Here is a 16,002-nt window from a genome sequence, read left to right as displayed (position 1 = left end):
AAACTGGACATAGATGGCTGATAGAATTCTACAATTTTGTTGTTGTTTATCTCTGCAGGTATACACTCTTTTTTGCGAGCAAGTAGGCCTACATCAAGCACATACAGAATATAGAGATGAGCAAAAACATGAACAGAATGAAAAGAGGGGTAACAGACAGTGGATTAGGCTACGCAAAGTTAAAAACTGAACATAGGCTTACGTGTATTTATGGCTAAAGGGTTTGAGGAATGTTTTAAAATAGACAAATACAATTTTGAATGAAAACAAAAAACAGGTTTTAACATACATTTATGAATTTATGAGCCCCAGAATTTGGCTTAAAACAAGTAAATTATGTCCCTAATAATAGGAATAGGAACCACAAAGTAAACGCTTTTCCTATTTATTTTTTTTACAAAATTTGAAAAATAAATAAAAAAAACTTTATAGTAGAAACAGTATAATAACTAATAACTGCTTCAGTTAAACGATGACAAAAAGCACAGAGAAGAAATACTGTGATTTAATTTCGATGGTATATAGTTACTTGGGTGACAATTATGCAAAGTTTTGAGGGTGACTACCATTACTTTAATAATAATCATGAAATACTTTGTAAGCTCTGCAGGTATACATAGCCAAATGACCTCGAGCCAGACTACGAGACAGACACCCCCACTCCATTTCCGAGGCATGCCCAATTCGGGTTTAGTGACGTATCCTTTTGCCTTGAGCCGTGACGTTGTGACTGTCTGTAGTTGTGTTTCTAACTGCGGCTTGTTGACGGTCGGTCAGGCTGAGAGAAGAGACGCACGAAGCCAGCTCTGGAAACGTGAGCATTTTTTCGAGGCAAGTCGTTTTCTGTTCGTGTTTAATGATGCCGGTTACTATTCGCTTAAGTTAGTATTTGGGGTAGTACATTTTCACGTCTCTGTTGCATTCTTTACAATTTTTTTTTTGCGTAATCAGAACATGGATAACACTAGTTAGCAAGCTACGCTTGAGAGGGTTTTACGCTAGCGTTGGCTAGCTAGCAAACAAGGTTCACTCACTCAGAACTAGAGTGAATACCTAGCGCGCTAGTTAGCGAGTCCTCAATAGCCCCGACAAGAGAGGAATTATCAAGCAGCCTCATCTGCTTGTTTTAGTCTGTCATAGCCTCCTAAAATTGCTTTGCGAACAACTGTTCAATGGTTAAGGGGTAAACGAAATAACGTTAGCGAATGGTGTATATGTTAAGCATGGTCACTCAAGTTCACTTAGGAAAATGTAGGTTGTTAATTGCAGGGGCTGTGTGATGTCGCCGAGAGTCCCGTGGTAACACCACTGCCGTTGGCTAGCTAGCAGGGGAGCTTTGCTAAATGGTTGTTAGCGGTATGTTAGTGTTAGATGATATTCTACCGTCACATAAATTCAATACACACCAGCACAGGACATGTTGGTAGTTAAATATTCTGTCGAAAACACTTACTTGTTTGCCAGTAATGCTGCAACGAGATTAATGTGAAATCCCCGTTAACCGGAAATTTCTAATTGAATAGACAGGTCGTGTGCTTGGTTTAATTTCAAAGGCTTATGTAGGCTAGTCAACCAAGTGACACATTCTGCATTTACAGCAATCAAATGGCTTGGTGGGTCCGTTTTTTTCTGTTACACATCGTCTGTTGTGCGAGCGGTCCCCTGCGATATGGCCAGTTTCGCTTGTTTCGGGTTGGTGAATGTCACTATCACGGCTGTTTGCATACCATCGCTAGGGGCGAGACTGTGGCAGTAGTAGCCTGTGTGTGCGGACGGGGAGGAAAGGAGATGGAGGAGAGCTCTGCGCTGTGTCCTTGCTAGCTTATGAGAGGGAGGGGGTGACTGAACTCAAGGGACTTGGTTATGCTAAGGTCCGATTTGTGTTAGTTTTTAAAATGTACAATTGTTGTATTGTTTAGATTGAATTACACGATAAAACCTGACGAATTATTACTGGTGTGAATGGAATTTAAACGCAGTGGTCTAAACCAGAAAAGGCAGAAGCCGCGGGTGGTACCGAGAGAAGTCTGCGATAAAAATCTGTTCAAATCGTGGACGTAATGTTGCGGTTTTATAGTAATCATTACCTTTATGTCCTCAGTGCCTTATCATGCCCGGCATTTGTGTTTATAGCAGCTAAAATCCACGGGTGTGTTGGGGGGGGGGGGGGGGGGGGGGGGGCGGTTCGGTTGTTGCCAATCGGTGTGCTCTCCAGTTGACACCATCGAGCGAGCTACCGCAGATTTCACCAGAAAATGTGTCGGACAATCCTTTGCTTGTTACCCTAGTTTCATCCCGGTTGCTCGTTGAAGTGTCGTTGTTTTCCAACCTTAACGGCTATTGCGGCCAATAAGTGGTAATACGATCTGTAATCTTGTCGATGGCTCTGTGTTATTTGGACATCGCGATAGATAACCCATGTTTGTGGTGTTAAATCGTCATTTGTATGGTGTGACGAATAGGTTGCTTCAAATAAATTAGTATTCACAGTAGTCGCTGACGCTGTATATGCCCATTGGTCATTTTGTGTGACAGTTTTATCTCGCTGTGCTTTTCGGTAACCTAAATGGATGCGCTGAATGAGTGTTAGTCTATCAACTCTTTTCACTCGGGTGATGGGGTCAGCGGGCAGTCACCTTACCCGGACAGTGCTGACCCACTGACAAACCACAGCGATGCGACCAGCCCGCTCGCTCCGACCGCGATTTGGGCATACCGCTAATTGTATTATCATTAAGTGTGAACAAATTCAGTCTGGCTTTAGCTTCAAGGGTGAATGAAACATGGGAGCTGCTGGTGGTGGAAGACGTCTTTGACCAAAACCTGCGGTTGATTAGAGGCGAAATGCTAATTCCTCTCTAGTTTAGGCCTATTTGAGGGGGTAAATAATTCAGTGTTTGTGAAATGGCTATTATGTGTGGGAAAGGCCATTTGGCTCATTGTTTCCTTCACAGCAGTAACCATGAGTGTGTCAAGTAACCCCCCCCCCCCCCCCCCCCACACACACACACACACACTTTTCTTTTCACCAGAGCCCCATTTTTCACCCTAATATTTGTTTGAGCTATTTGGAAGACTGCCAAGACTGAGAAACATTGGCGTTAGTTCAAATGAAGTAATGTATCCCTGCTCTTACTTTTTTTATTCACATATGTTTTGTCCTTTTTCCTTTTCAGGACATAGAGAAAACCTACTGAATTCTTTCATCACCATGTATATATCTGGATGCAAGAGGATTTGTATTTTTTGACAGAGAGAGAACAAGACACCAAGTACAAAACATTTCCATTGTGAAAAGAACACTTAAGTCCAATCAACTGAATGAACCTGTGTTTGACCATGGCCAGTACTCAGACGAGTTTGAACACCCCCTTTAAAGACCTGACCTCCTTAAAGGGGAACACGAAGCGGCTGTACAGGGAGCGGCTGGACTACGCGCCCATCAAGAAGCGTGTGATGGCTGAGATGAACCTGAAGCGGCGCAGCCAGGAGAGCCTGCCCTGCGGGCCCAAGGTGAAGAACGAGCATGTGGACATGGAGCTCCTGGGTGCTGAGCTGGACGCAGAGGGCCTGGATATCCACGGTGGTGGCGGTGTGGCCAAGGCTCTGGATCTAAGCCCCGGCCTCAAGCACACGCTGGCTCAGTTTACCCTCAGCAGCCAGAGTTCACTAGGGGGCCCTGCCGCCTTCTCCGCCAAGACGGCCCAGGAAGCATCCACCACAGCTCACCTGAACCCCATGCCCTCCCCGCCGATCCTGGGGGGCGGGCCACTCCTGGTGCCCTGCGACAGCTCCACTGAGCTCACTCACTCGCTGCTGGAGGGCGAGTCCATCTCCTGTTTCGCGGTGGGCGGGGAGAAGCGGCTGTGCTTGCCTCAGGTGCTAAACTCTGTGCTGCGTGACTTCTCGCTGCAACAGATCAACGCGGTGTGCGACGAGCTCTATGTGTACTGCTCGCGCTGCGATGCCGAGCAGCTGCACATCCTCAAGGTGCTGGGCATCCTGCCCTTCAACGTGCCCTCCTGCGGACTCATCACCCTCACCGATGCTCAGCGCCTCTGTAACGCCTTGCTGCGTCCCGGTACTGCCCTGCCCCCCGAGCTGGGTGCCAAGCTGTCTGCCCAGGGCCTGCTGAGGGAGAGTGGGGATGCCTTCCAGGTGGAGCACCAGTGCCTGGGCAAGTGCCAGGGCCTGTTTGTGCCGCAGTTCTACGTGGCGCCCAACGCGCCATGCGTCCAGTGCGTGGAGTGCCAGCTGCTCTTCTCGCCGCAGAACTTCGTCATGCACTCGCACAAGTCATCGGACAAGCGCACGTGCCACTGGGGCTTCGACTCGGCCAAGTGGCCCTGCTACCTGCTGCTCGCCCGCAAGTACCTGGGCTCCGCTGACGAGCCGCGTCTCAAGCAGCTACTGGAGCAGATGAAGGAGAAGTTCCACTACCAACCCAAACTCCTTCTAGACAAAGTAAGTGGGCCTCTCTCTCTTTCTCTCTCTTTTTGTATTTAAATCACATCCTGTTATGTCTTTCCTGCTCTCCTCGCCTCTACAGGGGAGGGGGGGGGGGGGGGGCAGAGTTGGGGCTTTGTCTGCTTCCTTTGTTTTGGTTGAAGTTCTTTTTTGTTATGTATTTTTCTACTACCTCCTCTCTGTTTTGTGTGGTTGTTTGGCTTTCTAGTGGCACCTTGCCCTGCAGTGGTCGTTGTAGGGAGCAGAGTAGTGGTGGCTGAGGGTCAGGTTTCCGGTCTGGTGTGGCTGGCAGTGTCTCTGTTGCAATCTGCTGTGGCAGGAGATGGCTGACGCTGATAGCCAGGGGCCTGCTGTGGCCTCTCTGTCTCGGTTGTTTTCTTAAACCTGGACTGACCCAAATCGTAGTGTTTGTTGTGTGTTTGTTGTGTGTTTGTTGTGTGTTTGTTGTGTGTTTGTTGTGTGTGTGTGTGTGTGTGTGTGTGTGTGTGTGTGTGTGTGTGTGTTTGTGCGAGAGTGTGGGTGTGTGTGTGGGGCGCCAGTGACATTTGCTTTTTTGTGACCAGCCGTGCTGTGGGGAGGCCAGCTGGCCAGAGCCAAAGGGAAAAGTACATCATTTGTCCCCCCGGTCAGCCGTGGGTCACGCGAAACAACAGCCCACCTCAACAAAAGACCCGGGGGAGGGTGTGGTAATTAGCACTCTGTTTTTTGGCTGATTGTGGACCAGGATGTCCAATTGGAGTTTTGTATTAGTCTACCTCTGTATGAGTCTACCTCTCAGCGTTAGCTTTTTATGTCGTTATTCACCACCACCCATCCCCCCTGCTCCTCCCCACGCATTGCAGCAAGGTAGAGTTTACGGGCAGCAATGGCTAGAATGTGGGAAATGCCCACATTGCATCACAAACGGCATCCCCTGGCAGCTCTATGGTTATTAAAGGTTAGAAGGCAGTGGATAATTCCATAGTTTGTCTATTCTTGTGTGTGTGTGTGTGTGTGTGTGTGTGTGTGTGTGTGTGTTTTTTTCTTTCTTTCTTTTTTTTTTTGCCAATGGGAAAAAAGGACACAAAGTAACCCATGGTGCAAAAGCCTATTGAAGCTGTGGGCTACAGTAGAAAATAGTCTGGATTGTTTCAGTGCCATTGACTGGCCATGTCTCATGACCTTTTGACCAGGCCAGGGCTTTTCAGCCTTGTGTTGGTTATGGCTCATGACTGGCCCACAGCTCTGAGAAGGGGACAATAGAGAGGCAACCCACAGACACACACACACACACACACACACTATCCCCACCATCCCCACCCCCAACACCCAGCTGCCTTCACTCGTCCTGCCTTCTTTTATGTCTGTTCAACTGAACGTGGAGCTGCTGGAGTTAACAGAGCAAGCCTGTGACTACAGTAACACACGCATTCACACACTCAAACATCCCCAGACACAGACACTCAGTGGGGCATTTATAGCTGGTCCAGGTGGGTTAGAGAGCTGTTTTGTGTAGACGCACACACACACACACACACACACAGACTGTTCTGTTCTGTTTGTCTGAGCGAGTGCGAGGGAGAAGCCCCAGTCACTCCCTGTGTGCTTGTGCAAGTGTGCCGGAAATACCGTCTGGTGTCTCGTCTAGCGCCTAAACTGCATAACTCACCCTCCCTCGTCTCCCCCCCCCCCCTCCCCCCCTTGCTCTTTGTCTGCCACATGCACTGTAACAGTCTGAGAGGAGTCTGACACAGACCTTGAGCCTGAGCCAATCAGTCATAAAGGCATGTCTGCAGTACAGGCTGACCTCATCCTACACACACACACACACACACACACACACACAGCTCTCCTGTGGTGGTGGGTGTTAAGCTGAAGTGTGAGTCAGTGGTACCTTCTTTCTGCATAATAAGCCATGAGTGGCTGTAGTTGTGACGTGTGTGTCTGTGTCTGTCTCGCTGTGTGTGTGTGTGTGGCTCCTCAGAAACCTCCTGTGGGTCACAGTCTGAAGGGCTCTCTCTCTGTTGATCTATATGTGTCATGTATCTTTTGCACTCTCTGTACTCTCCTCTCTCAGGGGATTTCACAACTTTGTTTTTCTAGGGTGTTTTTTTTTCTGTGATGTATAAAAAAAAAAAAAAAAGAGTTCAGTCTCAGATTGAGTAAATTGTCATTGGGTTGTGAAAGTGTTTATTTACAGACAGGTACACTCTGTACCACTACAGAGTGTCTACTTCCCTGTGTCTGACTAACGCGCTTTCACCATCTCTCGCGCCCTCTGTCTTTCCCTCTGTCTCGCTGTGAGGGTCTTGTTTGCCCATGCTGTTAAACATGTGTAAGAACTCAAAATGGTTGACAGCTTAGTTCTCAGGGCTTTCTTGGAAGGACAGCCGGGGCTGTACAACCACCCCCCCACCCCACACACACCCACACACAAGCACTCTCAGTGTTGAGGAAACAGGTGTGTAAGCGTCGCCATGTTTCCCCTATGTAACTGGTTCAGAGGGAAAACAGACAGGAAGGACTAAGGGTGTGAAAGGTCAGTGCCTAGTACTGGAAGCAGACAATGGATGTAGCGCACTCATAATTTTCTTAGAGATGGTTTTTAAGAGATTTTGTGCATGGGTGTGTGGGGAAGTGGTTTAGACAGACGTGATGCCTGCCTGTTGCATCACCCCAAACGTTCTCCGTTGTGTTACGGAGGGGGCTGAGTGGTGGTGGTGGTGGTGGTGGTGGTGGTGGTGGGTGGTTGGTTGGGGGTGTCATTCTGTAAAGCGAGACTGACTCAGACTTTCCAAAGCTGAGTGGATGTAAGTGAAGCACATGCTGTCTGACTGGTGCCTTCTGCTGTGTGTTGGTTTAACCCCCTATGCCCTCACTGTGCCACCCCCTCGATGTGTGCCAAGAAGAATGGCTAGCTGCTGACCAGCGGGTCCATTTCCTATCCCTCTGGCCGGGAGGCTGTTGTGTTGAGTTTCCTCTCTGTCTGTAGACATCACAAGGAACCTATACGAACCATTATAGCACCACGCATATTCGTGCGGCCAACGTCTGCTCTCTGTTTCTGGAAGGAGAGGATGACTACAATGACATGGAACAGAATGAAAAGTTGTCTGTTATGAGATGTAAGGATAGGATAGTGGTGTAACGTGTGTGTGTGTGTGTGTGTTTTAGGGGGGGCTGTGGTGGGGGCAGGGGGGTGGAACAGCGTCTGCTATGGAGGCCTGCCGTGCAGATAGGGCTGGATGCCAGAGAACTTTGCACTCCCTGCACTGGACGGCTGTCTCTGGGTGCCGGTTCATCTGTGCCTCTGTATGCCAGTCCGTGTGTTTGGCTGCGTGTGTGTGTGTGTGTTTGGCTGCGTGTGTGTGTGTGTGTGTGTGTGTGTGTTTGGCTGCGTGTGTGTGTGTGTGTGTGTGTGTGTCTGAAACAACAGCTGTGGTGAGGTGCAGACTGCTGCGTGTCTGTGCTCCCATTCTCTATTGAGAGAGCAGTGACTTCATATACCACAGGCCAGCTCTCGCCCTGTCCTCCTTTCGCTTCCTCTCTATCTCCCTTTTTTGTGCTCTCCTCTTCACTGTTTCTGTCTGTCTCTCTCACTCTCGCCCTGTAGTTTCTGTCTCTCCACTGTTCTTTTTTCCGTTCAGTTCTCTCTCTCTCTCTCTTCCTCTGTTGTTCTCTCTCTCTCTCCACCCCTCCCTCTCTCCTCTTTCTCTCCATCCCTCTCTCTCTGTGTCCCTCTCTCTCGTCCCCAACTGCTGTTTTATCTTTGATCGGTCCCCAGAAGTTTGCACTGAGGCTGGAATCTGAAATGGCTGCACTGAGTCAGTTGACAGTGACCCAGTCTGTCCGAGGAAACTTATCTGATTCTGATTATAAAACTCACAAGAACAGGGAGAGAGAGGGGAGGGGGGTTGGGGGGGTGGCAAAGGCAGACAGAAAAACAAGAGGCATACTTGGTCAGTGCCCATCCCAGCCGTCTAGACGGAATGCCCATGTGTCTCTGTCTGTCTCTTCTTCTTTCCTTCTCTTTCTCCATCCCTTCCTCCATCTCTCTCTCTCTCTCTCTCTCTTTCTTTCTTTCTTTCTTTCTTTCTTTCTTTCTTTCTTTCTTTCTTTCTTTCTTTCTTTCTCTCTCTCTCTCTCTCTCTCCACCCTGACCTTCCTCCCTATTTAACATGTCCCACTGACACAGTGGAACACGTCGGCCAGACTTTCTGCACAACCTCAAAATGGAGGACAGCAGGCAACATGGAGGAAAACCACAGCATCCTGCCTGTCTGCTGGCTCATATTCAGCCATTGGCAGATGATGCGTTATGACTCCTCCATTTTGAAACCAGTGTTGGTCCACTACTTGGTCAGGCGATGTCCTCTAGTGGCTCCAGTGTTCTTTCTGTATCACGTTTTCATTGCACCCCCCTCAAAAAAAACTAAACCATTTGAAGTTCAGACTCTCAAAAGAGCACGTTTACTGTCTGAAGGACTGAATGAGCCAGTGGTTATGTAAGAAAGAGAGACTTGTTAGTGTCTGAGAGTGTGAGTGAGTGAGAGAGAAAGAGAGGAATAGAATGACTGAGTGTGTGTATTGATCGGTCTGGTACTCTGATGGATGTGGGAGACTGTGTGACACGCATGGCGTGAGAGGAGAGAAGGAATGTGCATCTTGGAAGAGGGGGGGTGGGTGGCTTGGATTGATTAGGGAAGATCTGTCTGCATCTATATCCGGCACCTCAGCCTCTGTGCTCACAGGCAGGGTAAGAGAAGAGGAGAGAGCAGAGTGTGGTCAGTGGAGTGGGCACTTATCTGCTCATGCGACAGCAGGTCAGCCCAGGACTGCTGGCCGCTCGTTGCGTCACAGCCGCCAGTCAGCAAGCCGACACACACAGAAACTCATTATGCATGGCCTCAGGCCCCTCTGTTTCCGGGCGAAAGCTTGACTTTGCGGAAACCTCCGCTCAAACGAGGTGCTCTGGTCCGGAACACTACTCTGGACCAGCCAATCAGGCAAAAGCCTCCTCATCCTCTAATGCCTTCCGATTCCAACAATCCCACCCCCACCTATCTCCCCCTCCCCCAACACTGCCCTATGTGTTTCACTGCCCTATGTGTTTCCTCCGAACAGACAGCCATTACTCATCCAATAGCCACGGAAAAATGCCTACTGTGAGGTCCTTAGTGACTCCAGTGTCTGGCCTGCATATTAATACGTGCTGCACGGGCTCCTGTGAGCCTCGGGAAGCCGGTGGCCAGCTGTGTCTGGTCCCTTGTGGCCATCTGGCGAGCGGCCCCTGCCTGCCTGTTATAGGCCCCGGCTCTCCCGGGGTCTGGCTACGGTCCCAGAGTGGGGGGAGGTGCTCTAAGGAGTGTGTTGTTACCAGGTAACACCACACCGGTGATCAGGTGTGTCAGTACCTGGCTGTGTGTGTCTGTACATACATCTACTTGTGTGTGTGTGTGTGTGTGTGTGTGTGTGTGTGTGTGTGTGTGTGTGTGTGTGTGTGTGTGTGTGCGTGTGCGTGTGTGAGTGTGTGTGCGCTCGTATTTGCCTACAGTGTGTGTGGATCGGTTAGGAGGGGGATTGGTTTTGACAAGAAGAGACCCTATCTGACTGTCTCAGTGGATTTGAACACTCACAGAGACACAGGACTCCTTTCACTCTCATTGCCTGGCTGTCAAGCTGCTTTCCCCCAAGCTTTACTTAACCCTCAGTGAGGTTTCCGTTCCTGCTGGCCTCTCACTGGGAACTTCTCGCTGTGCTGCTTCCTGCCTTCGAGCCTGCAGTCTAGACGGGATCTGGTGTTTGTGGCGACACGTCGCTACAGCGACCGCTGGTAACAGCAGCGGTGCTGCAAATAAGATAAAGTCGAGAGAGAGAGGCAACGCTAAAGTGGCGGCACGCTCATTAGCAGGAAAGTGGTGTAATGAGGAACAACGTGCTGTAATTAAACAATAGCCGACAAGCAGATTAACCGGCCACCAGATCCCAGGGGTGGGCAGGCTGATAGCGTAAAGCATTAAATGTGTTTGCATTTGAAAAGCCGTGGCTGCTCTCTGCCCCGCAAGAGCACAATGATTAATGCCGATACGCACACAAGAAACGAAGGGCAGTCCGTCTCCTGGGAAGATGAGTCTTTACCAGTAGTGTCAGCGTTGTAATATTAACACAGGTACAGCAGAAAAGTGATAAAATAGCTCGACTGTCTCTGTCTACCATTCCCATTCTCTCTATCGCTATCTCTATCTACGTATGTGTTCAGCCATTAGAGTTGTACCACAAATACAAATGATTTCCAAATGGAGTTTTTGTGGCTGGCGAGGGATTGAAGCACTAATGCTGCTGGTCAAGTGAGCGTCTTGGCTGGGAAGAAAGATTGCTGTGTGATTTTACCCCAACCCACCCTGTCCACACAGGCCGGCCTCCAGCGATCTGGGTTTACATACATACAGACTCCCGGCACTGAAGGACCTTATGGTTTTTCCATTTTAGAGACACTCCCGGGCTCCTCATCAGTCAAGCAGAGAGAGACGGTGTGTGTGTGAATCACTCCACGGCTTCACAGGTGGCTCTTGTCCTGCCTGTCTACGGCCTATGCTCTGGGGCACTGCGCTGCTGTTGGTCCAGGAGCCCAGAGCCCCACACTCAGACTGTAGGCTTGCCGAACACCCCCACCTCTCCTCTGTGCCTCCCCCTGTCTCTGTTTACCCTCCGCTAAGCCTCTCCGCTCGCTCTGCTTCTAATCACATTGCTGAGTGGCTCGGGAGCAACCCCCCCACCCCCCCCCCCCCCCCATCCCCCCTCCTCTTATTGCGCCTCTGTGCTGGTAAAGGTGGGGGTGGAAGGGGTATATGATGGGGGTGGGGGGAGGGTGGTTGTGATAGGGGCCCCTCCTTCTCCTCCTCCTCCCTTGAGTGGTTCGTGTGTGTGTGTGTGTGTGTGTGTGTGTGTGTGTGTGTGTGTGTGTGTGTGTGTGTGTGTGTGTGTGTGTGTGTGTGTGTGTGTGTGTGTGTGTGTGTGTGTGTGTGTGTGTGTGTGTGTGTGTACGTGTGTGTTTCTTTTTTTCCCGCTCACGACCCAAGCCTGACTGGAATATGAAAATGGTAAAAACTGAGTTTTCGCCTGAAGACTTTTGAAAACAGATTCCATAATGCATACTTTTAAAAACACAACGCTTACGTTGCTGTGTGGACATGGCTTTTTAAAAAACAGCCCCAGCCTTATCCAAGCACGTTTCATTCTCCAAGAAGCTTCAGTCTTAGCTCCGCCTTCCAAAGCCTCCAGCACGTCTTCAGTGGCAATGAATAGATATGTTCTACTTTAAAATAAAATGATCTATTTTTGATTGTTAGACGTATGGTTATCAGCCAATTTTTTTCTATTTCTATGCGGAGGACGTAATTTGTGGCCAAAACCTTTTCTGGGTTTGTTTTTATATAAAGTGATGCTAAATGCTACCAACCTTAAGCAGGGTAATTTCACCTCACTGGGGAAATTCTCTTTGCCTCAGCCACGTTTTGCTGATGCTTAAAATTAACGAGTTATAGGATTTATCTCGTCTCGTCGTGCCATTGCTTTGATAAAAATCTTTGGATGTGGATCTAACCTCCATTCATTCCCACTTCTCACTGAGCTGGTTTATAAACGATGGTTATGTAGTGCAAGGTAATCACTCGGTTCCCAGGGAGACTGCATACCTGAAATGTGAAATTTTGAGAATAAACACAATTTAAATGAATACAAAATGAATAACTGTAAATGTATAGATCTGTTGGGGGAGATTACAGCGCTGGGCTTGAGAGAATTTATCTTAGATCCGTGGTCTACTCTGGTGCTTTATCCCTGGAGCTGGTGGAGTGGACTTATCACCACACCCCTGCCCGACTGGCATACAGACACTGAGTTTGAGTCCTCGTAAGCACGGCCTGATAAATATTTATAGCTCTCTCTGTGTAGCCAGTGTCTGCAGTGCATCGTGTGTAACATGGTTGTTTTCTCTGAGGTTGATGTTTGTTGCTCACACATACTGTTTGTGCGTGTGCGTACGTGCGTGTGTGCGTGCGTGCGTGTGTGCGTGTGTGCGTGTGTGTGTGTGTGTGTGTGAGTGATTGTGTATGTGAGCTCTTCTGTGCAAGTAGGTCTCTCAGATCTCAGAACCCTCCTGTGTGCTGTCACTTCACTCTCTCTCTCTCTCTCTCTCTCTCTCTCTCTCTCTCTCTCTCTCTCTCTCCGTATTAGGAATAAAGGCAGGGGTGCTGAGCGCAGGGCAGGGGTTCAAGGATGGGTGTGTCTTTGAGAAGCTGTATAGACAGGTTCCTGTTACGGGAGATGAGCACAACAGTCAGCCAGGCAGGCCAACCTTCAGACAAGTCTCGCTCCCTCTTGCTCTCTCAATCCCCCCCCTCTCTCCCTCTCTTCCTCACCCCCTTCTATGCATAACTAATCTGTGGCCCCCTAACGGGCAGGTTCATGCAAAATGCATGAGTCTTGTGTTCTCCTTCCTCTTCTCTCTTTTTTTCTTTATTTCTCTCTCGAGTTCTTCCCTCCATCCATCCCTCCCTCGTGTGTGTGTGTGTGTGTGTGTGTGTGTGTGTGTGTGTGTGTCTGTGACCATCACGCAGCCTGTCATGCGGTCTGGGTGGAGGTACTCGGCACAGCTTGCTTTGAGAGTCTTCAGGGAGGTGGGCAGCAGCGGGGGTGACGGCAGCTGCCAATGCAGCCAGTGGTCTCACGACGCCCAGCTTCCCTCAGCACACACCTCTGACACCTGCTTCTCTTCTTTAACTCCCCTTGTTTTATCCCACTTTCTCTCATCCGTTTCTAATCTCCCGTCGTCGTCCTCGCCTCTGTCCTCGCCTCTGTTCTCATCGGGAGGGGAGGGGAGCGCACCAGTTGGCTCGTCTTTTCTCGGCTGCCGATTTGAATTCGTTAGCACAGCGGTGGTGACGTCGGTGGCGACGGCATTGGGAAGGAATGATGGAAAGAGGGCTGTGAGTCAGAGGGCATGTTGACGGACGTGTCGCCCAGACAGATGGAGCCCAATGCAGTCACTGTGTGTGCCAGCCAGGCAGAGAGGGAGGCGGGAGAGAGAGGGAGAGAGGGAGGCGGGAGAGAGAGGGAGACGGGGTGAGACGGAGACAGAAACAGAGGGTGGGGGGAGAGGCAGGCAGGGAGAGAGAGGCAGGCAGACAGGGAGAGAGAGGGAGGCAGGCAGGGAGAGGCAGGCAGTGAGAGAGAGGGAGGCAGTGAGAGGGTGGGAGGCAGTGAGAGGGTGGGAGGCAGTGAGAGGGTGGCGGGAGACAAAGTGAGGCGGAGTGAGACTGAGGGCGGGGAGAGGGAGAGGCAGGCAGGGAGAGGGAGGTAGTGAGAGGGAGATGGAGGGAGGCAGTGAGAGGGAGATGGAGGGAGGCAGTGAGATGGAGATGGAGGGAGGCAGTGAGATGGAGATGGAGGGAGGAAGTCACGTCCCTCTGGCCCCATGGTGGCCCACTTAACAGCACAGCATCCAGTAAGGCCTTCGGCCCACAAGACCAGCTCATTGCAGAAAAGCACAGATGGAGTTTTGCTCTCACTCAAACACACAGACACCGGCACACACACACGAACACACACACACACGCATGCACACACACGCACGCACACACACGCACGCACACACACACACACACACACACACTACTCATACTCAGACAGACACTCAGTCACTCACATACTCAGACACTCACTCACAAGCCACTTGAACACTCACTCTATGACATTGACACACACACACTCTGACACAGACAGACATGCAGACTGGCCAACACAACAGGGAGACATGAATCTATCAGTAAGCCTCACACTCTCCCCCCACACAAATGCACACACACACTCTTGCGCACAGCTGGCATGTCCACTGCAGATGTGTGAGAGTGTGTCTCCAGTGCTGCTTTGACTATCACAGGGGGGATGGTGTATATCCTGGGGAGACAGGAAGGTCATGCCCCTCTGCTTTGCGTGTGTGTGTGTGTGTGTGTGTGTGTGTGTGTGTGTGTGTGTGTGTGTGTGTGTGTGTGTGTGTGTGTGTGTGTCTGTTTGTGTGGTTGTGTGTCTGTCTTTCTGTGTGCATGTCTGTGGTTCTGTCTGTCTGTGTGTGTGTCTTTGTGTGTTTGTGTGTGTGTGTGTGTGTGTGTCTTTGTGTGTGTGTGTGTGTGTGTGTGTGCGTGTCTTTGTGTGTGTATGCCTGTCTGTCTTTGTGTATGTCTGTCTGTCTTTGTGTGTGTGCGTGTGCGTGCGTGCGTGTGTACAGTGGTCTTACAGTAAAGTGCCTGCATGTGTCTGCCCCCTCAGGCCTGTGCTGTGAGTGTGATTCAGTGAGGTGTGCGCTGACAGCTGGGTAATTACAGCTTTAGCGACCGCAGCCCAATAAAAGCACAGAAGCAATGCCTCACCTACATTCCTACACTCCCTAGGTGTGTTTGTTTGTTGGTGTTTGTATGTGTGTGTGTGTGTGTGTGTGTCGGGGTTTGTGTTAGAGCATGTTTTCATTTTATAAAGTAATTCAGAATGTGCTTTCTGTATTTGTTTGTTGTCTTCCTAAATGTGATTACATTTATGTTGTCTTTAAATATTTGTATAGCGTATTGAGGTTTTCCTGGTAGTGTGTTTTTGTGTAATTTCTTTTTTAAAGAAAATGTGTTTCCTGTGTGTGTGTGTGTGTGTGTGTGTGTGTGTGTGTGTGTGTGTGTGTGTGTGTGGACATGCCTAACTGGGCTGGGTGAGGCGCTTCAGGTCAGCAGCACACAGCTATCCATTCATGAGGGTATTTTAGAGCTGCCCATGTTCAGCACTGCTAACAGACTGCACTCTGTTGTCCTGTCCAAAACCTGACACTAAAGGCAGCAGGGTGGGGGTAAAAAAAAAATCCCAGACTACATTAGTCTCTCTCTTACTCTCCCTCTCCCTCTCTCTCTTTCTCTCCCTCTCTGTCTCTCGTCCCCAATTGCTGTTTTATCTTTGATCGGACCCCAGTAGTGTGGACTGAGGCTGGAATCTGAAATGGCTGCACTGTAACAGTTGACAGTAACCGAGTCTGTCTGAGGAACCTTATCTGATTCTGATTAGACACTTACAGAAAAAGGAGAGAGAGAGAGGGGGGGGGGGGGGGGGGCAAAAACAAGAGGCAGACAAGCTGTCTGGCTCAGAGCAGGCTCAGACAGAACAGTCTGTATACGGGTGGGTGCTGCTGCTGCCGCCACCATAGCCGTCTAGACGGAACAGCCATGTGTCTCTGTCTTCTCCCTCCCCCTGTCTGTCCGTCTCTCTCCTCCTCCCTCCCCTTCTCGCTCTCTCTCTCTCTCTCTCTCTCTCTCTCTCTCTCTCTCTCTCCAGTCCACCCCCACTGGCCAAAAAAATGTGCCTCAGGCTTACAGCCAACTGTGGTCAGAGGTAAACCTGTCTGGGTGTCGCTATGCCCCTATGCTTGTAGGCGTGTGTGTGTGTGTGTGTGTGTGTGTGTGTGTGTGTGTGTGTGTGTGTGTGTGTGTGTGTGGTATCAGTGAAATTCTTTGCTGCTTGCTA

At 49.9% G+C, this 16,002-nt stretch overlaps 1 protein-coding gene across 1 annotated transcript in view; it reads left to right on the top strand.

The window, feature by feature from the left end:
* Positions 1 to 3,321: 3,321 nt before the first annotated feature.
* skila (SKI-like proto-oncogene a) overlaps positions 3,322 to 16,002 on the top strand; it is a gene marked incomplete at its 5' end in the record, with an annotated part of 26,054 nt that continues 13,373 nt past the window's right edge. The window contains one exon of the mRNA XM_080837830.1: positions 3,322 to 4,464. Coding sequence (XP_080693956.1) covers positions 3,322 to 4,464 — 1,143 coding nt within the window. The remainder of the gene's footprint in view (positions 4,465 to 16,002) is intronic.

The sequence above is a fragment of the Sprattus sprattus genome (genome assembly GCF_963457725.1).
Source record: "Sprattus sprattus genome assembly, chromosome: 4".
NCBI classification, from domain to species: Eukaryota; Metazoa; Chordata; class Actinopteri; order Clupeiformes; family Clupeidae; genus Sprattus; species Sprattus sprattus.
This window is presented reverse-complemented; position numbering and strand designations above follow the sequence as displayed.